At 40.3% G+C, this 23,214-nt stretch overlaps 1 protein-coding gene across 4 annotated transcripts in view; it reads left to right on the top strand.

Moving 5' to 3' along the window:
• myo1b (myosin IB) overlaps positions 1–23,214 on the top strand; it is a 60,072-nt gene that overhangs the window by 13,887 nt on the left and 22,971 nt on the right. For all 4 annotated transcript variants that reach the window (XM_062431135.1, XM_062431137.1, XM_062431134.1 and 1 more), the window contains exons 4-7: positions 15,383–15,477; positions 18,395–18,499; positions 19,854–19,900; positions 22,258–22,321. In XM_062431135.1, coding sequence (XP_062287119.1) covers positions 15,383–15,477; positions 18,395–18,499; positions 19,854–19,900; positions 22,258–22,321 — 311 coding nt within the window. The remainder of the gene's footprint in view (positions 1–15,382; positions 15,478–18,394; positions 18,500–19,853; positions 19,901–22,257; positions 22,322–23,214) is intronic.

Here is a 23,214-nt window from a genome sequence, read left to right on the forward strand (position 1 = left end):
AGTCATTAATTCACTGAAATGTACATCCTCTAAACACATTAAACATCACCTTACCATTAGTCTTTAAGTAAAGAAGATTAAACCCCGTTTAATAGGACAGGCTATTGTAGAAGACCTAAAATGCCAGTCAAAGGCAGATTGTTTCAACATGCTACATAAATTGATCTTAATCCTGCAGTCAGGCCATCTGGACCAAGCTTTGTGGCTTTGCATTGATCTGCCCAAAGTAATGTTAAACCCTTAGTCCAGTCAAATGCATAAGCACAGTTATTCTCCATGCCATCTCATGTTTAACTGATGTGCAAGCAAAAAACTCAAATGTTATCTCAGCTCATGCTACCTGTCCTTTCAGCATCGGTGCTTCGTACATTATACCATGTACTTTAGTGACTCTTTAATTGGCTATATTTAATACTAACCTCATAACTGTGTAAGTAATGCCAAACACAGGCATCAATCCTTAAAACACACACTGTTATTTTTAGAAATTCACCTCAGTGCACATAACCATTTGATATATGTTATGGTATTTACTACAAAAACTACCAGGGGGAAACAGCAAGCCTACATCAAAAGGGGAAATACTTTCCATCCATATGTGTTTCCCACTGTTTTCACAGTAAACTTATGTTAAACATGCCGCAAAGATACCTCAGCATTAAACACACAGGGAGGAAATTGATGTTGATCTTCTCATCAAATTCTCGTTAAGGGGGAAGCATGGCGTACTGAAATGAAGTGATTTGTTTTAGCCTTAATTTAGTCCTCACCACATTGTTATGTGCTTAGAAATCATTATTACACAATGTCTGAAAAAACACTCTGACCAATCTAGTGTCCAGTTGATATTTTAAATAAAAATGACTCCCAATTCCCTGTAATGTCTCCAAAACCAGAAAAGGTTGCTGCTTTTTTAAAATTAATTTATTCTTTTTGCATGGCTGAGCCTCAGCTGACTGACGGGCATTACTACCAGAGTGACCAGCCAGTGCTAAAGGGGATCAGGGTTGGGCTTTAATTAAGGTAACGGGGGGTCCTACGAATCTTCCTCTTCCCGTCTTTGATCCTCATTAGACACTTCAGCAGTATAAAACCAGCAGCTCAGAACAGGTTGCAGGGGTGTTTCCACTGCCCCTCGAGATACATGTAAAGCTCCTTTGACTTGCTGCCTGAAAAACTGTTCACCCTCTCTGGTTTGACTCTATTTTAACTGCTATCTTCTTCTCTTCTTGCTCAGCAGGAATAAATATGCTCAAGCATGAAACTTTTAAAAGCATTTGCATTGTTAGTTATGTTGTATGTTACTGCAAGAATTGGTATTGTGATCATTTTCGACAACAGAACACAACATTTTGTCACAGGATTGTTTTGAGAGATGACAAACATGCCAGCAACCCAGCCTGAGGGAAGGCTCTTGAAAGCTATAATTGAACATATATAAGAGAAAATGATTGCACTCTATGTATTGAGAAGCTATTGGCTTATGTGAATTTCCCACTATACTGACAGTGCAGAGATACTTTACCGAACAAATAACAAGCAACAGATGACTCCTAAACCCTAAAACCCCCGTCCATGACACCACCCATCCAGACACGCTGTGTAAACAACACCACCGTGTCAGCCGGCCGCAGCGATTGGACGTCAAGGATTTGTATACAAACGTGTCATGGATGGCACTGCGTCATAGTGTCGCAAATCTCTTTCCTGTGGCATCCTGGCAGAACAATGTGCTTATGTAGTTGGAGCCACTATAAAGAGCGGTGCACAGTGACAAAAAGTCAGCTGATTTGTCCAGCATGTTGTCACTAAAACAATCACTGGTCCTCTCTGTCCTCATTCTCCTGTTGACACAAAGCCCTGTCTGGTGTGATAGTTAATTCACTGTTTAACTTGGTGTTGTGGGAAATGTCTAAGCATCCCGGATGGTAATGCAGCTTAAGGATCTCCTCCAGATGTGTTTTTAAGACATGAAAATATTCTCTCCTTTTTAAATAGTAAATTGTATCTGGTTTTATATAAAAAATACCTTGTTAAAATTCACATCTATTCCTTCTCCCTCATTCTTCTCCTAAGTCTGTGTCTACTGGAGGTTTCAAGTTTCCATATTACATTTGTGCGAGTTGCATACCTGACTTCGATTGACTCCAAGCTAATTGCGATGTCACAAAATCATGCCTGAAGATACACGCCTTAAACTGAGATTTAAGACGAGTACAGAGAAACTTCCCTCTTTCAGCAGAATCATGTTTAATCAGTCACTCACTTCTGCACAGTGAAGCCCAAACATCCAAGTGAGGTAAAAAGAAGAAAAACATGTTATTTATTGGGAGCTTTATTGTTTTCGGTTAAAAGCCAGGAAAAGGTGCCCAAGCAGAATTAGTTTTGTATAATGTGTTGCTTTTGATTAGTGCTTTGGCATCGTAATTGGGTAAGCCTGTGTGTTTGTTTGTGTGTGTGTGTCGGTGTGTGTCTGCATCTCCATGGATATCTTAAATACTGTCTGTTGGTATGAACGCAGGGAGTGTGTGCAGGTGGTGATGTATTTCACACCTGCTCTTTTACTCCTCAGGCAAATAGGCATGGAGGGAGGCAGCTGGTCTTCCATCTCTAAAGTTGTTAGTAGACTAATTGCCTGTTAAGTTCCATCTTAATAAGAGTTACTGCAGATAAACAGTGAGGCCAGAAAGGCGAACAGTATATGCAATTCAAAAACAGTCTGACTGATATTTACATCACAGTTATAAAGTAAATTTTACATTTTCATCAACTGAGTTGAAGCAAATAAATTATCTTACGAGAAAAGAGGGACAAAACAAAGACGTGGGGCAATTTGAGGGGAGAACAGCAGGTCATACACTAATCTGAACGTCAGTGGTTCGATCCCCAGTTTCTTGGACAAGATATTGAGTGTGTATGTGTATGAGCATGAGAACTCCTGATGAGCAGGTTGGCACATTGCATGGCCACCTCTGCCATCAGTGTATGAATGTGTGTGTTAATCAGTCAATGTTGGAATGTCGTGTGAGTGGTTGGAATACTTAAAAGGCACTATATAAATGCAGCCCATTCGCAATTTACATGCATCAATCAGAATCTTATGCTTATGTACACAGCAATGATCTTGTTTCTGTACACTGTGACAGACGTATTATACCAAATGATGTACTACATGACTTGACATTTTTCTGTAATTTAAGTCATTGGCACATTTTTGCAATATTGGAAACGTTTAAATAAATTTGATTGTTTTTTTAATGTTCCCATTTATTTTAACACATGAAAATCCCTGAATGTAAATCCAGCCAGAAAGTTTATTCTGCTTTCCTGAGACCCTCACAGACCACGCCCCATCTCTATTTATAGAGGACCTCTCATCTATCCATCATTTCCTTTTGCTGGCCAATTTAGCAGAATTTTCTCCGCCCAGATGAGGCACCCATTAATTAACTGGCAGGTGTTTTCCTCCCCTCCACACACAGGCAAAGCATCAGATGTGAACTAATCAGTGGCCTTTTCTGCCTTTCTCCATGCGCAGCAGCATTACAGATGGCTTGGAGTCATCTTTTGTATGTTACTTGCTGCCCACACCAGGCACAGATTGAGAGAAGTGTGTGGGGCGAGGGGCTAGCTCCATGTCTCTAGGGTGGGATCATATTTCCCCAATGTTTAATGAGGTATTGAGACCCCCCAATGTTCTCTGCGCTCAATACCAAGTGCCACTAGAGCATTGGCTGCAGAGTAGCATCACGACTGGCTAATGGGGCAAAGAACCCCCGCATGCAAGGCTCAGGGCTCTCAGCTGTCACGCACATGGTTATGACAGCTTGACTGTGGCATTTGCTTTGTTAGACAACTAGAAATATTCCCTTTATTTTTTTATTTAGGCTGTGTCGCCTCCTAGTAATCCTGCTTGCATTGTGATGATGCCTCAGTCTCTAAATAGTTTGAAGCTAAAACCTTAGCTGTTGTACAACTACAGTTAAGTTTAAAATATCTCTAGAATGCCAATTATGAAGTTAAAATTCTTGATTAGCACTAGTCCAGCTATAAAAAAACACAAAATGAAAAAACTCTTATCATTACACACTTGGTTACAAACACAAAGGCTGAAAGTAATCATTGCTGTGACTGCAGTTTCCGGGATGAGGCCTCTGCCCTTCATGTCAGAGCACTGAAGAAGTCCAGAGACTGCATGTGGGAGGAAGCTAATTTACAGAGTGCCTGGCTGACACCAAAAGCATTCCCTCTGATGCAAACTCCCCTTACATAATGAGTATCAGAGCTGCAGCTATTAGTCAACCAAAAATAAATCTGCATCTGTTTTCATAATCAATTAATCTTTTTGACTGATTCTTTAATCTTCTAAATTCAAATTCTCTTGTTCAAGCTACTTAAATGTGAATATTTGTATGCATATATGTGTATTTCTTAGACCTTTGATAGTAAACTGAATATATTTGGGTTGTGAATTTCAGTTAGGACTAAACAAAACATTTAATGTCTCAGCTTAAGCTTTGTGAAACTGTGATTGACATTCTCTATTTTCTGGAATCTTTAAGTCCAAACAATTAATCAATGAAATAACCATCAAATAATGAAAATAATCATTAGTTGCAGCTCTAATGTGTAAGTATATCATCACTATCTTGTGCCTATCAGTTATTTGCATATAACAGTATATGTGGTCCTGTATTTAGCTCAATTATCAAGTGCAAGTACAGGCACGTATGAACAAGCAGTGGTGATTTGGATTTTGGGTTGGAGTCAAATTTCTTGCCTTGGCATCACTCGCTGCATCTTTCTCTCCAACTTATGCAGTGTGTGAGAGCGGCACAGAACTCCCAACTGCCCATCTGTATTGGGTTTCATTTCAAATGTTGTCATCAGGCAGAAGACTGAATGTTGTTTTACATGCAGGATATTGGACTGAGATAAAAAAAACCATGGTAATTTACCTCTCTATCTGTAGATAGGATGGACTTTGGAGCCATTTACTGCATCATGGCATCACACCTGTGTTTGCCTTTCCAGTACGGTCGGATGGAATACTGATCGAAAGGCAATATGTGAAAGTTGTAAATTTCATGCATGTAGCATTTGGGCAGCACACTCAAATACATTTGCCCCTTGCTTTTTATTGGTCTCCCCTTCAAAAATCTGCATTGAAATCCTGTTAAAACTGCCAAAATACTGTTACTTTATCGTAGATAAATGAGTTCCCCAGTTGAAATAAGGTGAGTGAACGCGGGGTTGTTTTGCAGCAGCCTCAAGTGTCAGATTTGGCAGTAAAATCTCAAATGGTATGAATACCGATTGCGCAGTCAGCCCTTAAAAAGACACATGGATCTTCTTTGTAAGAAAGTCTTGTTTGATGTCATTGTTTCTTGACATCAAACAAAAAGTTTGATTTCAGAAAGACAAAAACTGTCAAAAGATGCGAACCATGGACAGGCTGTAAAACGGTACATATCTTCTAATTTTTTAACCATCACAGCTGCAGTTATTTGGTATCAAGCTTATATCACATGTACCTTTATGTTTTTGTATCGTATGAAACAGTTTTGAAGCATGCCTACATAAGTTGCAGCACAGAACCTGTTTGTTGGATTGAAGTGGGCACTTGGTGGGTAGGCTGAGTCCTCTCCAGCATGTGTGTTGGCGTAATAGAGAGCTCAGTAAGCCTAGAGAGGAATGATTCGGAACGTGTGCGCATGTGTTCCCTTTTTTTCACACCCACATCTACCACCTGAGAATAAATATGCAAATGCATTGAACAGGATAATGCAACCATTATAATCAATTGCTACATTTGTGCATACAGGCAATACTTTCACTCCCACCCGCTCTCTGTATACATACTTAAACACACAGTCCTGGTCTCTTGTTCTCCACTAGAGAATAGAGAATAGATCCCACTGAGCCTGATGTCGAAGCCACTGACCAACCTAATTATGTTTCCTTGACTATGTTAGTAATAGATTTTTTTTTTTTTAAGGATTACTTCAGAGCCATTTGTATGTATTGAATTTCTCATACTGTGTGAGCTGTTTGGTATCTAAAATTACTAAACCCAGTGGCAATCATTAATAGAGAAAGGTTATGAATTCCTTCTTTTGTTTTCAGAAATAATGCTTTTGCCTGTCAGTAGTTCAACACAAGACTGTTTAAACATTGCCTAGTCTGTCATTTATTGCTTCCGTGAGCATAAGGTTTCATTTTTATAGATTTTCTTTTGTCTGTGACTGCCCCAAACCATTGTAAACTCTCTCTATTCATAGTCAGTACAGCAGCTATTGGGCGTTATCTGTGTAAAGAGATTGCATAACAGTATGTGAGAAGCATATCAATCAATATAAAGGAACATTGATATGACTCCTATCAGTTTCATTGTGGAATCATATATCTTTGACTTTAACCTCGATTTTTAAAGACACAAACTGCTATGCAAAAAGCTCCTATGTTTAAGTGTGTACTTATGCGAAATATCTTTGGAAAGCTAAGATTCTTGTGATTCCATTGATGCAAACCATTTCAAGATACAGTCACTTCATCAGGTACATCAGCACTTCTGTCAGACCACCAAAATACAATTACACACACAATTACAATTACAAAGGCCCAATCAATCCAATCAAGTAAAATATTTAGTCCCAAACACATTATGCAATAAATATCCACAAACTGCTTGTTGCATCATTTCAAATTAGCCGGCAGATGTGCTTATCTTCCACGTATTTTCTGTCATAATTCAAGTTAAAACATTAGCAAAATGGGAACTTGACCGTACTTGACCCAATAGGAACTTCCACGTCCTGTCCAGTCTACAATAGCCAATGAGACTCTGTGTTTAAAGGAAGTGCCTGCCCCTCTTCTTTTGTATAAAGACCCAGCCAGTTGGAACATATTGTGCTGACGACTGGTGCTTCATACAGCCAGTGAAATTCTGAAAATGACCAAATGCAGCTTTAATGGGTTCTATCAAGCCATAACAAGGACATTATCTACATTAAAATAGTTGATTATGGGTTGCTTTTTTTTTTTTTTTTTTTTAAATAAACTGCTTTTCCACCATAGCAATTGTTTTGACTCTTTTATATGCACAAAGTTTAGTTTTTAATTTACACTTAGCATTAATGATTAACTTGATAATTACTGCATTAAAAAGTATTCTACAGCTAAAATCGGGTGCAATGCATTTTAATGCATGTATCCACATTTTGGTGTGTTGACATGAGAACAAGGCCCTTCTGAGCATAGAGCAAAACTGCAGATGGACAGCTCCAACATTGAAAACTGATGTTTTCAATGTATGGCCACTGCTGAGTCACGGTGGGGCAGCATGTGATTGGTCACATGAAATCAAACAATCTGTCAAACCCGATTTGGAAGTGATTTGTGTGGATTGGGGATTCAGTTGGATGTGGAAATTTGGCTGTGCGTAGAAACATTTATCTCTTCCAGACCTCGCATAGGACTGCACTAAGAGCGCTAAGAGTAAGGTTGGCAGTACTCAGAGAAACTGTACATGCTAATGGAAATCTGATTTGACAGCCATCGTGTCAAGGTTAAGCCTGCATCATCATGTTCACTGCCAAGTTAGCTTTAAGTATGGGAATGGGGTTTGGGAAATTTGCATTTAAAAAAAAAAGTGTACATTAATAGGAATGTGGTCTCAAACCTTTGGATCCCACTGTATATCTGGATTAAATTACTGATATGTACATTTCTTAGATTGGAATTGGTGCATGTTCTCTGTGTATCAGTTCAAACGTACATCATATGTTAAAACAGCACAAGAAAATGATCGAGATACAATAGATGAAGAAAAAATGAGGAGAGAGTAGAATATATTTGATTAATTACTAAAATTATATATAAAACTGTGTACAGTATGATACCTGAAGCCAGTAAGGACTTGATATAGCACATAGTTAAAGATATCATGCTTAACCTCAAACTCGCAAATACTCATCAGTCACGATGTATTTTTCTTGGATCCTAGTCCTTAGCTGTTTGCCATCAGTTGAATGTAGTATTAACTGGTTCTAGTGCCCAACCATGTAATGCAAATGATGAGTGGAGTTTTTTCCTCACATTGCGACTTGCTGCTTTCGATGAATTCATGTACAGCACACCTACAGTATGATTGATCACTGAGGTTTTTCCACTCAAGGTTAAAGTTTGATTTGATGGACGTGCATTCCTTTTTTTGTTTGTTTGAGGTGTTCTTCGTTTAAGGCGAGGTGGCCTGCGTCTCCTTTAAAAAAACATTGCGGTCAGTATTTCCATTTGCTTTTGCATGAAAATATTTTGTTGGTGATGCAGTGTAAATCAGTTGCATTCAACTGGCTTACACATGTTCAATCATCCCTCTATTAATGATTTAACTCCAATGTTTATTTAGGCTCTGGAATAAGAAACCCCTTAACAACTATATTCCTTTCTGCTCAACCTCTCAGTCTGTGGCCTCCTCGTTTCCTGGTGTGGAGCAAGAGAAGGTGCAACCCACCAGTGTGGTGCAAATGTGGGACCAACATTACACTATTGGTCAGACCCACAATGACTCTGTCTGTTGTGTGAATGGGCTCAGTGGGTCACATGGTGGCCCTGAGGCTATTGCTTCTTTGAAGACATGCCAAGTGATCTTGTGCTAAATTAGGCATAACAGTTTATTTCTATACAGGCTTTGTGTGAGCAAGTGTGTATGTGCTGGGGGAATTTTAATTTTAAGAGATAAATCAATTGCTTGCAGCCATCATCCATTAAAGACATCATTCACTCTTACAGTTAGATCATCCACTCCATTATGGTGTCACAGTTGTAAGACTATTCACTGACGGATAGTTAAGGACACATCTACCCAAAGTTACTTTTAATGCTGTTTGCAACACCAACAGCTGCTTTTATATTGAATTGGAAACACTCTGTTTATTATTTTTATTCAATCCATGGATACCAGGCAAAACATGTACCATATAATTTAATGTAGAGTTGAGCTTGTTCCGGTGCTTAATAACAAATATCCATAATATTTTACTGCAGTCAGCAAAATGAACAACAAAACATCCCCTAGAATCAAAGGGCAATGGAGTCTTGATAGACTTCTTTCTGTTGCAATGCAGAGCACAAGTTTCAGGAGAGATCCAAGCCCAGAACAGTTTGTTTCGCAGAAGGGTATTTGGTCTGTATGTCAGCAGCACAATGCCTCAATGCCAAGATGTGTTTTGTGTTGTAAGGTATCTAAGAGCCAGAAGTGACCGCAGCTGCCACAGTGGAAGGCAAAGACACAGAAGAAGTTCTCAAATCTGACATGGAGTGTATGGAATAAAAAAGAAGTTTTGTTCCTCTGTTGCCATCATACTGTCTGTGGTTGTACACATGTGGCTTTATTTTTTCCCTTAAAGTTGTTAAAATTCTCTTTTAGAGTTGTAAAATCCTAACTGATTTTGAAATCAGCTTGGAGAAACTATGCTGATGTTCTTCTCACTAATCCCAAACAATCGACACAACAACAAGATATCATGGTGCCAGAGGGAGAAGGTACCACCTCACGTGATTTCACAGGGAAGCAGATGTAAACAAAATGGAGACTGATGTTAAATTACTTAGTTGTAAGTTTAAAAAAAAGGTGTCATTTCCCTGCAAGTGTGTGTGCACAGCATAGGAAATAAATGTTCCAATTGTAACATTTAGTAAAGCTTTGGATTGAGAAGAAATAAAAGCAGAGGGCAAAACAACTCTGGATGAAGAAGTAGTTGGGGTGTGGTCAACATGGGTTATCTGTTCTTCAGCAAGACAGAGATGAGATTTAACTGTCTGTCTGTCAGCAGTAGTATGCTAGCTAACGTTAACCTCATGGGCGATAATCTTTACAATTGCTTGTCAACACCATCAGCTGTTCCGGGACTAACGTTAGCTTGTAACACTAACATTTAGCTAGCTAGTTCAAAAGTGATATTGCCCACTGTTACAATTTAGAATTGTGTTGGTATAATGAAAATAAACCATTGGCAATAAACTCCTTGTAGACTCTCTCATTGGTTACTGTGGTCCCACTTACAAAGTAGTGATATAATTATCCAGATTTGAACTCCTAACAGGGCTCAAAAATTAGCACCAGCCACAGACCAAAAGCTGGTAAAATAAAAATAAAATAAAAAGTGGCTATGGTCGGCGGTTTGTCCATTCTGGGCTACTGTAGAAACATGGCAATGCAATGTAGAGGCTCTGGAAGAGGAGCAGCTCCTTATGTTGATATAAAGGGCTCATTCAAGGTCAACAAAAAGACAATTATTTGTTTCAGATGATTATACACAAATGAAAACATAATTATAAATATTATATTCCATTTCTGACAATAGATTCTCCTAAATCGTACACACTGGTCCTTTTAAAATCTGATATATGGTAGCTGAATGTCTAAGGTTTTTTTTGTTTTTAATATGCTGCTTACGGATTCACACAAACTTGCCAAAAGAGGCTCATGAGAGTCTTTGTTTGAGTACTTTGAGGATGTTTTGCTACCTTACTCAGCATGCTTATTTCCTGCTTTTTCAAGCATCAGACAAACAACATGGAGCTATGTTTTTCCCTGCTGTGGAACACTAAATTGCTGTGCAGTAGAGTAAATTAAAGCCCTGGACCCCCTCAAAGTTTGAAGTATGTGTAGACAGGGGGTGTATCAATGAGTAATTGGTGATTTAGGTAACTTCTAGTGAGTGTTGGATAAATTAGAGCTCTGTGGCAGCAGTACTTTACTTTTGACTTTTAATTTAGTAAGTAGAGGTATTCTTTATTGCACCTTGTCAGTTACACATAGAAAATGCTCTATTGAAGAGGGTTATCATGATCTTGTGTTGGATGGTTGTGAGATGTGTCCTGTTTCCTGATCTTCTCCTTACCACCTGCTTTACAACACCACATTGTCATAACCAGCACACAGATGGGCCACATCTGTTGGAACCAACATCTTTAGCATGTGTGTGTGTGTGTATGTGTGTGTATCCGCTCCCTGCCTACACACAGACACACCAGCAGGTTTGTCATCAATCTCTGAATGCATATTATTGTGTGTTTGTGTGCTTCTTACACAAGCCACCTACTCTTCCACCTGGTCACCAGGAAAGAGTTGCTTCCTTGGCTTCTCCTTCAGAGCCCGGCGGATTTCCTGAGGCTTCCTGGGGAAACCAGATCACACTGAGATCACAGGCTACCGTACTGCCCCTCATACACACAATTGCATAATGGAAATTGCTGAATTAAGCACACCAAAGTTCTACAAACCTACAATCAGAGTTTATCAATTTTAGCACTGGGAAAGAACAAAATTGCATTTGTTTTAATCAAATGTGCTACATGTTAGTAAGAAATGTATAGCCTCTGAGCACTTCCTCCAGTAGCTGGGTGGGCTGCTTTCCAGCCCATACATTACAGCTTCATTAGCATTTACAAATCACAACTTTAAACTGTGCTGAATCTGCCCTCAAAGTACTCCACCCTGTTAAGATTCAGGTCACACACAGCAGGCCCATCATTTCCTCCTGTGTCTCAGTAACCAGAGGTTGGTAGTAAAAAGAACTGACGAGACTATTTTCTACTGCTTACCTCATGCCAGTGTGGCTTTGTGTTCACCGCTGCCACGTGCAAGTCCAAATTACAGCCTGCAGGCAGATGTAAAGGGGAGGTGCCAAGCAGCACTTATGGTCCAAGGCCTTATCCCAGCCTCACCCCCACACACCCTGCTCCACATACTGATCAGAGAGGCCTCTGAGATTTTGGTGCCTCATTCACTACTCCCTCTGCCTTTGATGGTGACCTTGGTGCTTCATCATTTTGTGTCCACATTTGTGGTACATCCAGTTGCTGCTCACACTGCTTTCATGGGCTTCATGATAGTATAAAGCTGTAGCCACACAGATGTACACTATATCTAATCCTGCCTTGCTTGTCCTTGCTGTACTTGTGTGTCCACAGATGGGATATAAAGACAGATTAGTTTTGACTGTGACATGGTTGTTTTTCTTTTTAATTTTTAAGATTTAAACGTGTGTAACATTTGGGTGTGGCCCCTTGCTTCTGCTGACCTCTTTTCTTTTTGTGATTATGTGGTGGTCATTCATATTCATAAGACCAGCTCTCTGTGGGTGGGTGGGTCTCCCTGGGTGAAGCTCCTGGCAGAGGACCTCCCACTCCTATTTTACACCCTCTCGCCTTCTCCTGTTTACCCCCACCACCACCCCCACCCCCCTTTCCTCCCCAGCCCACAGTCCTTCTCTGGGGGCAGGATAATTGTGTGATGGTTTGGTCATTGTCAGGATCAAGTCAGGCAACAGAAGTGTTTTCACAAAGCAGACATCTGCTGCGCTGTGCTGCCCTTTTCAGCAGTGACGTAATGTCCTGTGGCAAGTCTCGTCAGTGTAAAAAGTGCAGAGTGGAGGGCTGGAGTGGTGGGTTGGTGTACAGGAGAAGATTTGGGGGGGCGGAGATTGTGGAGATGACTAATCAGGAATATACATAGTCATTAGTTCCCTATATGTTAGCAGTGGTGAGCAGTCTTAGCCGTCATTCTCATATTTGGTTGCCGCATGGCTACATTTCTTGGCCGATAACAGTGGAAGCAAACTGTGCTCTGTAAGCACACTTTTATTAACTAACGTCACTGGCTTGACAAAAAGGCACTTTTATGGTGAGGAATGTTGCATTAGTGTACCCCTTTTCCTGAGGGTGTGCTAGTGGAGGGCCCAGGCTAGGGGCTGAAGTGGGAGGGGGCTGGTTGTGGGGCTGCATGGGCTCTGGTCCAAAACAGTGTGTGATGGTGCAGAACCATAAGCTCCATTAGCCAGCTAGAGCTTTAACTTGTATTGTGGCCTGGAATGCATTCATCTAGCTGTCCATCTCTGGCTCTTGCTCTGTCATGGCTTCTTACTAGCAATCAACTACTTTACAAATTGGAGGTCAGTGTTAGTTCAGCGTGTGATTATGTGCTCCAAGCTCTGCTCCCCGCCGCACTGACTCCACTAATACATTCATTGCTTTATTCCAAATCAGATTTAGACATTTTAGGCATAAGTTTCTTTTTCCATATCTTGGTATATTTGTGGATGTTGCAGTCGATAATTTAAAAAAAAGTACTGGATGATGCTGTCCAATCATGCAGCATACAGATATAAATGCAGTCTGAACATCTCCCTTAGAAATCACTTTGAACCCCATTTAATCTAGTTTTGTAGACTACTTGTGGGTGCCACACTATGTTTTGACATGCACTGTGCTTAAAGATGACAACAGCTTTGTCTCTACAAGAAAATGCATCCTCAAAGTGTAGCCTAACCCCGTGTCTAGACAGCAGACGTGTCAGACTTGTGTTTTTGAACGCACGTCACACACGAAACAAACATGCTCCCATTTTAATCTATTCAGCGATCTGCACCAGCATCGTGCAGGCTCGCGTGTTGGCCGGGTCTCATGGGCGTAACTGTGTCCTAAAGCATTCATTTACACTTAAAGTCAATTTTCCTCCATTTTCCGCACATCACTACAAGTTATGTGTGTTGGACTCTGAGCGCTTTCTACACACGGGTGACTTGCGCTCAACACCGCACCTGAACGCCTCCAGTGTGGACACACAGACGGAGCACTTGCTATTGCTCTGCTGATGTGCTCCTCACACTACGTTTGCTGTCTAGACAAGAGGTAATTAATTAATGATATTACTCCAACCTGGGAGACATGAGGTGCCCCCATGCTCCAGGCACGAAATTAGACGAAATTAGGCTCTTGAGATGATTTTGATGCATTCCTCCAAAATTACCTCAAGCTATATTTACCCTGTACTTAAATGTAACATAAAACGTAGATGTTGGTCTTAGTTTGATGTTTAAAAAGTTGGGGAATTAAGCCTCCTGATGGTTTTAAAGATACCAACATTGAGTTAAACTACCACCTGTATAGCTGGTACAGATTCATTTTCTCCCTCAAGGAAAATTCAGCAAGGCAGATGCTTGAGCTTGAAACTAAGTTTTCTGAACATGCTATCCCGAGCTACATTACCCTTGAGTCCAGTTGTTCCCATCCTTCCTTTGATGGTCCAGATATACTCAAAGAGTCTCTCCATAAATATGGAAGAACTCATCATGAAGGTCTTGGACCATGCATTATGCCAAATCCACTCAGCCATGTCTCAGACTAACTATTTCTTAACAGGAAAAGACATTTTGAGTGTGTCATAAGGCAAAAGGGGGATGCTACATGCAACATTTCCCTCATAACCACAGCTATTACCAGACGTGGCTTTGGAAAAAATTCCTGAGTCGTGAATGCCAAAGTACAGGGGGACGGCAGACGAAGCAAGCTTATTTGGAACATGTTTCTTGTAGCACTGTACTTGACTGTTTGCCTGCCAAAATGCAAGCAGCAAAAAAAGCTGTTTCTGCACCCTTTAGTGTTCCTTCTCTTTGGGCGTATCACGTTGAAATTACAAACCACTGTGCCACACCAGATAAAAAGTTGTCATTGTGATATGGCCCTCATACCATCCACACCCTACTTTCAAACCATCATAAGGGATTCGTCTGCATAAAGAGAACAAATAATATATTGTTCTGGCATTCAGTGGGGGTGAAACTGCAATAACTAGTCCCATTTCCCATTGTATTCCTGTCCTGGAATGTATGACAATAGGTTTCATTTTACAATAGGAATAGGAACTCCCCCTTCTATCATTCACTAATCCACCACGGCTTATTTTACATTCTCGTCAACTAATTGCATTATTCAAACACCTGCCAGGGTGATGATTTGAGTCATGTATAATTATGTATTTTTATAGTAACAGAAAATCCTGAAAGTAATTACAGTATGACAGTTAAAACAATTAGTCTTTGAGAGAGAAAAATTGTCCTGCAGCAGCTTCGGCAGCGCTCGTGTAGCAGTTCTAGTTTAGAATGAGCAGGAAATGGCTAGTATTCCAACTATTGGAGCCAAATCCCAAATGAAAACCAGTCAGTGTAGCTAAATAAAGCTCCAAGTTACTCTAGTCCTGTGGCTGTCCTACAGATCCAACCTAATTTCCAATACAGCCACATGTTATTGATTAGGGTAGACGCCATGCAGCCTGGCACAGCAGTGTACCATTTCCATGAACTTCTTTCACCCCCACTACCTTTTGATCATCCCCAAATTATGCTGGAAAATGTACAGTTTAGAAAGCAAAGCAAATGCTGTTTGCTTATCAGATATTTACATACAGTATATTAAAGAACATAATCATGGAGTGTAAAGTATAATCAAATATACTTGGAAATAAGGATGTTGTTTAAGCATTCAAGAGGCATTTAGTTGTATTATTAAGTCTTGTGACTTTGTGCTTCTCGTCTTCCAGCTATGCGTTGGCAGATGAGGCCTACCGTTCACTGAGGGACCAGGACAAGGACCAGTGCATCCTCATCACTGGGGAGAGTGGGGCTGGGAAAACCGGTAGGTAGCCATTTTTTGGGTCTATGTAACATTATTTAACATTTCTTCTTTCCAGGACAAAAAAATTGACTTGTGCTATCAGGCCATCCACAGCCCTGTCAAGCCCCATGTTGCTTCATAAATACAGTCCTTCATCTGCTTGTTACAGCCACATTTTTAAGGCTAGCAGTTCAATCAGGAGAGATTAATTTGAACAATATTCATTGATGTTCGAGACAGCAGAAGATTTCTGGTGATTAGACTCCATTCCAACAACATTAAGCATGAGAGTGTAGGCCCATATAAAGATAGGAGATAGGACAGGATCCACCATAGAGTCTAAACATTAGTGGTGGTGGAGCAGAGGCAGCAGGCGGTTGATGGAAACCTTTGGATGAGTCTCCCTGGATATCATGAAGGTCATGGTGTTAAGGGGAAGGAAGTTGGTTGTGCAATAGTAGATCTTCAGAGAATGGAGAGGACAGCATCAAGTGTAGAGACTAATTGGCTTGAGGAACACAGGCAGAAATATCATTGATCAGGTGTAGCGATGTCTGCATTGTGAATTAAGGGATTTTTGACGGTGTGGAAAAAGCAAATGTGACTGAGAGAAACAGAACTGGAAGAAAATGACAGACATTTGCCCATAGTGAAATAAAAGCAGAACACGAGGAAAGAAATCTTCGTTTTTGAACTTTTGTCAAAGCTTCATTAACATATCTTTTTCAAGCATGAACATAAAAAGTTCTTCATTTATCAAAAGTCAAGCAAAAAACCCCATTAAAAAGTTTTCATAGATCCATGAACAAAGTAACTTCAGCAATCAGTCACCCAGTAGTTGGTTAATAGATCCCTGGAAGGTCTAAAATGTGCAGTCTCGTCTGTTCAGCTCTTCTTGTTTGTAGTGCTCAACAAAGGTTTGTTCAAAGTGTAGTCAAAACTTACCTAAAGGCAACTGTAAGATGAGGGTTGTTATGTAGAAAGCCACAAAGCAGATTTAGATCAGATCTACCTTAAAAAGCAGCTTGATGCCAGTTTTGTTTTGAGCACATCGTGTTGGTACATGAAACACAACAGTAGCTCTGTGACGAGCTGTGTATGGACAAATCAGGGTGGACCAGCAGGATACAGGAAACACAAACATTCAAACTGCTCAGGTGGGAAACTTGGAAATTCCTGTAGGACTCTTCATCACACTATAAACAGGCCTACTTAATGAAGCCTGTTTCCTTTTAAAAAAAAAAAAAATATATGTATATATATATATATATATATATATATATATATATCACTGAATTATTGAATATGGGAAAAAGTGAAATTTTCACTTTAACTTGACCTTTTCAATTACAATAAATATATGTTTTGGTGAAGCATAACTTATCAGTAATTTAGACATCAAAATTCTCATCTTAACATGAGATTTTTGTCAAAATACATTTATAAGAGGAGATGATAAATGATATTGAATCATCACCTAGCCCTATTTTCTTCTCATGAGTAGCAACACTGACATTTGTTTACTATAGAAATGATTCAATATCTATTGCCTGTATTGGAAATGTGGCATGCTGTTAATGGTTTTGGACTACTGGTGCATTGATCTCTGGCTGGAGCTCAGATTTCACAACATAACCTCCCCTCTAGCACTACGGCAGAAAACACCAAGAGCCACGCAGCCACGCACTTATTTAAACAGATGACACTGTCAACATTGTATAAGATCAGTGACTTATTCGTTGTGGTATTAAATATTGTTTATACACTCAAAGGTGAAATGCAGTGATACATACAATAGGCCCAAAAAATAGAGAGAAAGCACAGGGCACTGTGTGTGTGTGTGACAGATCATGTTTTGCATGATGTGGTATCCTTTATTTGGCCGCTCCCAACCTCTCATGGATATTAAAAGCCCCACTCCAAGAAGCTGTTCAGCCAAGTGGAGGAGATAAATTTGGATTGCAGTAATCTCATCGGCCCCGAAGCTTTGTAGTGGAATACAGCCATCAAAAACAAGCTTGCCCCATCGATAAGGGTCATTGACATTCATGTCTTGCTACAGGTTTTCTCATGCCTCTACGGCTTCCATAGGATCGAGGAGCTATGACGAACATTATCAGATGCCAAAATTGTTTGCAGGAGACATAACACACTGTTGTTTCATTACTTGAGAGAGATGACTGAGGAAGTCTATTCTGCTATTCTTAAGAGATAAAAAGGTGCTCATGATCTCTACATTTTTTGCTGCCACATTTTTCTCCCACCTACCCTCTATCCTGCTAAAATCAGCGAATGCGTCTGGACCTGCGTGTATGCCAGGCTCATTAGCAGTCTGTACCAGCAACTACTGTCAAGCTCTTTTCTATCCCTCTTTGGCACATCACTCACATCATCAGTTCTGGGTCATCTCGCCGGACAGCAGAGATGATCCTGATGCCAGCAGTCATCCTACGGGCCACGTCACTTAGTTCAGACAGCACATGTCTTTTCAGCTGAGGTCACATTTTTCAACCAGAAAATTATGTTTTGGAAACACAGACCCCTCACGACAGTCTCTTAGATCAGCTTCAGTTCTAATAAAAGTGTGTGAACAGGCGCCATAGCAAGTCATGTGTCTCCGCTGCGTCCTCTTGTTTCCTCAGTGAAATCTGTGTTTTAAATGATGATAGAATGATGCAATAATGGTCACCATCTCACTAAACAAAGTGAGTCTTCATTATGGGATTTGTGAAATAAGGGCTCCTCCTTTGCTCCAGACAAATGATTGATGCACGCCCAGCCCTGATGGGTGTCAGGGGGGATGAGGTAAGGGGGATTTTTATGGAGAATAGTGAGATGGGTGTGTATGTCGCACTTGTTCTTCAGTTATGTCTAACATAGGCTTTGACCCAATATTTATCTGAGTGTCTGTATGTGTGTGTGTGTGTGTGTGTTCCAGAGGCCAGTAAGCTGGTGATGTCATATGTGGCAGCGGTGTGTGGGAAGGGCCAGGAGGTGAATAAGGTCAAGGAACAGCTGCTGCAGTCCAATCCCGTTCTGGAGGGTGAGTGAAGCGCTCCGAAATCTCAAGCTGTCCCAAATCAAAGGCTCTTCCAAATGTGGCCGTCCCTTGCCAAAATTTGGAAGATACAGATGTATGTTTGCAACTTTCAGCGACCTCTTTAACCCACTGTGGACTAGTTTGTTGGAGTGTAATGTTATAACAGTCTTTGATCATTCAGCTTGGATTTAGAGTACATAATGTTCTTAAAGATACATTTTATTGCCACAAAACCTCTGGTAGTTTTCTACTGAACGCAATATGTCACAACTACAAAAAACACACACACACTTCCACACCTACACACATATACTGTCTCATTTCCCACAGCTCGGTGCTGCCATCGGAACAGCTGTATTTTAATTGGGGGCAGTGGACAGGAAATGCCCATGAATGATGAAGCTGTATGCCCGGTTTGAGTCGCTGCAGAAACCCTGCACATCTGCAAGAGTTTAGCTCCTGCCGATCTAATTGCCCTAACACTAAAAAGAGGGAGAGGGGAACACAGTTAACCAGCTACACACAATGTATCTATGTCAGGCTTTCTCTGAGACTCCCAGCTTTGCTTTTGCTCTCTTTCACAATCTTGGTTTCATTCTTTGTCACCCTTTTATTATTTTTCATTTCTTGCCCTGGCTCCCCTTTTTCCTTTTGCTCTTTATCTTTCTGTGGCTCTTTTATTCTCTGTCTCTCTCGCCCTCCAGCTGCCGTCCTACCATGCTAGCACCCCACACATTCACATTAACGATAGACTTTAACACGCATTAATCAGCTGTTATCAGCAATTAAGCTGTTATGCTAATAGTGCTGTGATGCATGACACATTAATAGCATTTTAATGTAGAAATATGGTTAGAAATGAATGGAGAGGGCCCTGGATGCTATATATAATTCTAAAAGGATCCCTTATGCACTTAACACAAGGGACACATACGCACACATGTTTGTGATGCATTTAACAATCTCACACACAAGAAATCATACATGTGTTTGAAAATCATGTTTGTTATTGTTTATTTATAAGCGCGGGCACATATTGAAGCAGTTGAACTTGAATGCAGCATGACAGCAAGGTTCAGCCTTTCCTAAGCCTGAAAAGCCCCAGTGCTTTGCTTAATCCATACAGAATTATGGGCTTCATCAGCACAAATGGCTTTGTGATCCAGCCTTTACATGATTGACAGCTAGCTGGAGTGAGACACAGTGTTAAGGATCATTAATAAGGTTTGGGATATTTGTAAACAAGATTTGATCTATCTTTTAATGTGATTGGCTACAGCCTTATACTGGATGGATTAGCACAAATTATACTTTATTATGCTTTATTACGCTAATTACGGTTCTCCTCCCTTTTCAGCCTTTGGAAATGCCAAAACAGTAAGGAACGACAACTCCTCCAGATTTGTAAGTATGCCCTCTTGAAGTTATGAATGCTAATGTCATTTGATTAGATGATTAATTGGCTAATTATGCCACACAGCTTGGATGTTTTCATCCAGACTTTATTCGTGCTTGGGAATAATCCAGTTTTGTCCTCTAGTTTTTCTTTTTTCTTCAGAATAAGCTTCAGTATTTCCTAAAGCAGTGCATTTTTTGTCCCTGTCCATATTTCTTTTCATTTCTGTACCATGAGAATTACTAATGCATGTGCTTACATCAGTCTGTCTTTCACTGAGTTGAACTTGTAGGAGCTACGGTGTTATGAAAATTCATTTATTTAGTTTGTGCAGGATCATTGTGTAGTTACAGGTGTCACCTGGACACAAATCCTGCTTTTTCAATTAACAGCCTTAGCCACAGCTTGATGGTTAAAGCAAAGGCCTGAAGGTGTTTGCACATCCAAACTGGTTTATAGCTCGCACGTTGTCATGGTCCATGTTTCTTGTACACACATGCCCTTAGCAAGTGGTGCATGTAAGTCCATGTTTCATAGCAACAAATAAAAAAAATACATGGAATAACATCCTCAGAATTGCAATCCACACAGATTCAATTGGATCCATGCAGAACATCGTTCCACGCACTGCGTCAGCTGCAGCAGCCCTTACTAACTTGATATATTGCACAGGCACATGTGAAATGGCCTATGTATAAATTCTTTACACACAGCATACTACACAAAGTCATTGACCTACAGTATGCTGCTTTTCATCAACTGCACAGTGTGGCCAAATGCCAACACAGAGCGAGCAATCAGTTTATCTCCAACCAAAGAGAAAGCAAACTCTGGCACAGCTGCACTTTTTCAGAATTTTTTTTTTTCCCCCCCAGTTTTGTTTTATGGGCTTTTTTCAATTGTTTTTAAAAATGAACTTGTTTATCAGTTGAGCTTCAGACAGTTGATTACCTGCATGTCCAACTGTGGTCTGAGGATGAGGAATCTGAAGAAATCTAATGCTAATCTCTGTGGAAGATGGAGATAGCATCGTAAAAAAAAATGATTCAGCGTCTGCCTTGATTTCTGCATGGGCAGACACAAATCCAGACATTTCCAGGCAGTGACTGTATAAAAGAACGCAGGGCGTTTTTTTCGAAGAAGGCATTTTCACACACTTACTGTCTCAAAGTTTTCAGGGAGGCCCGATAATGAATGTGGCAATAAAAATTGGATACGATGTTCCAGCATGGCACCTCATTCATTCCTGTGAAGCATCGTCAGCAGCCTCTGGCCAACCCCGCTAACTTCCTGTTGGCTCCCCGCACACCCGAATGGCATGAAATAATTTATTGATACAACTCCTCTAAACTTAAACGGACCCCAAAGGATCAAATTCTGATATTACAAAGAGTCTTTTCAGGGGTCGCTCAGAAACATGTATCCACTCCTTTACAGCCACTGTTTTTCTAATGAATGTGTTGGAAAGAGGTCTTTTGGGTTAGTGTGTGTGTCATGTGATGCTGAAATTCAGAGTGCTGTTCCTGGGGGCTGCCTGGTTCAGTTTCCTCCCTTATGACACATTTTCACATCAAATTTTCCCCAGTTGCACCACCAGTTTGTGTTAATTTTCTACAATGTATCATTTATTTTGCCATAGATTCTTCAGTGAATGATTCAATTACACTGAAGAACTTCTGTTGAACCCCAAAAGTCTAAAAAAGACTTCATGGTTGTAATGGTTGTGAAAATTATTCTAGCCAGTAAAATCGTTTTTTTAATTTGCTTTTTCACACTATGTTTAATCATCTACCTACAAAGTACTTATACATAGATCGCAGTGCTCGGACTTGCAGCTGTAACAGGAAGTATTATAAAGGATTATGCCCTTGATCTGTTTATATTTAGGTAACCTTGGCATTAAACCTCCAGACAAGGACCTCAGACCTCCCCGCTAGTTCATCAGCGCTCCATCAGTTAATCGGAGACCTACGAATCAAACTCTCTCATTTTTCTGAGTGCAGAAGTGCTTATTGCATTTGGCCGGAGCCCGCTCACCAGTTGAGCTTGGCCTGTTCTAAGGACCTGTCTGCTATTAATACATCAGAGGGCGAAACACACAGAACTCTCTGTTCTACCTCCCAAATTTCTGACACAAGGAGAGAAAGGGCCTGAAATAGTTCTAGTCCTCCAGTAGAGGAGAAAAAAACATTGGCAGGGGTTGGGGGTCTCTCCCTCCACAGAGGCTAGTTATTCCATAGCAGTTGTGTTTATGATTGGCAGCTGGTGCTCTAATGGCAGCCGTGAAGTGAACTGAGCTCATTGTGTATATTAGATTTAGAGTAATACATATTTTGAGTTCTAACTGTTTTACTCTCATCAACAGGGAAAGTACATGGACATTGAGTTTGACTTCAAAGGAGATCCTCTTGGTGGAGTCATCAGCAACTGTGAGTAGTGTTGGGGATGAAAATGCACTTACAGTTAAGATTAGAAGTCTGTAATTGTAAATGCAGGAAATAACACCCACCATATTTCCTACTTCATATTTATCATATCAATTGAATACGTTTCTCTCTCGGTTCTTGTCCTTCATCAACCGGACACTGATTTCTTTGCTGTCTCAAGCAACACTGTTAAGTATTAAAGTAAATAACCAAGTGCCCAGTTATTCTTCAGGGCAGGAATAAGTGAGAGTATCTATTTTTATAATGTTTGCTATAATATAGATGTATTTGTCCAAATGTGTGGAAGTTCATAATAAACTCCTGATTTCTCTCTTTGTTTGTTGTTTGTATTTAGTATTGATATTGAGGATGATGAGCAGCAATAGCCCAATTTTCTTTCTTCATTGTTAATTGTCAGCTTTTTAAGAGACTTCTTCAACTTCTTCTGTTGAGATGCAGTTGCCCTTTTTTATGAAAGCCATAGACTTTGAATAATACTTTATAGAAGCCAATCTCATTCCCAGACTGAACAAAACGCACCCCTCCACCTATCTGACTCCCTCTCCTTAGTTCTTTTCTGAGTTTTTCCCTTATCTTTCGTCTCTTCACATTGTTTTGTCTGTGCCGGCTTCCCCGCCAGAGGTCACAGAAACAAAGAGCAGAGCTGATGGCCGAGACACAAGTGAACCTCTGTCTGTTGGCCTGAGTTAGTCAAACACAAGGGACTGTCTGTGAAGAGGAGCCATTGACATGTGACTTCTTCAGACAGAGCTTGGCTGGCTGTCTGGCCAGAGAGTTGGATGAGGAAGTTCCTGCAGGATAGGCCTTGATGGATTTCTCTTTACTTCTCAGATCATTATTTTTTTTTTATGTAGATACTTGATGTCTTTTGCACT

Source organism: Scomber scombrus, chromosome 13 (genome assembly GCF_963691925.1).
Source record: "Scomber scombrus chromosome 13, fScoSco1.1, whole genome shotgun sequence".
NCBI classification, from domain to species: domain Eukaryota; kingdom Metazoa; phylum Chordata; class Actinopteri; order Scombriformes; family Scombridae; genus Scomber; species Scomber scombrus.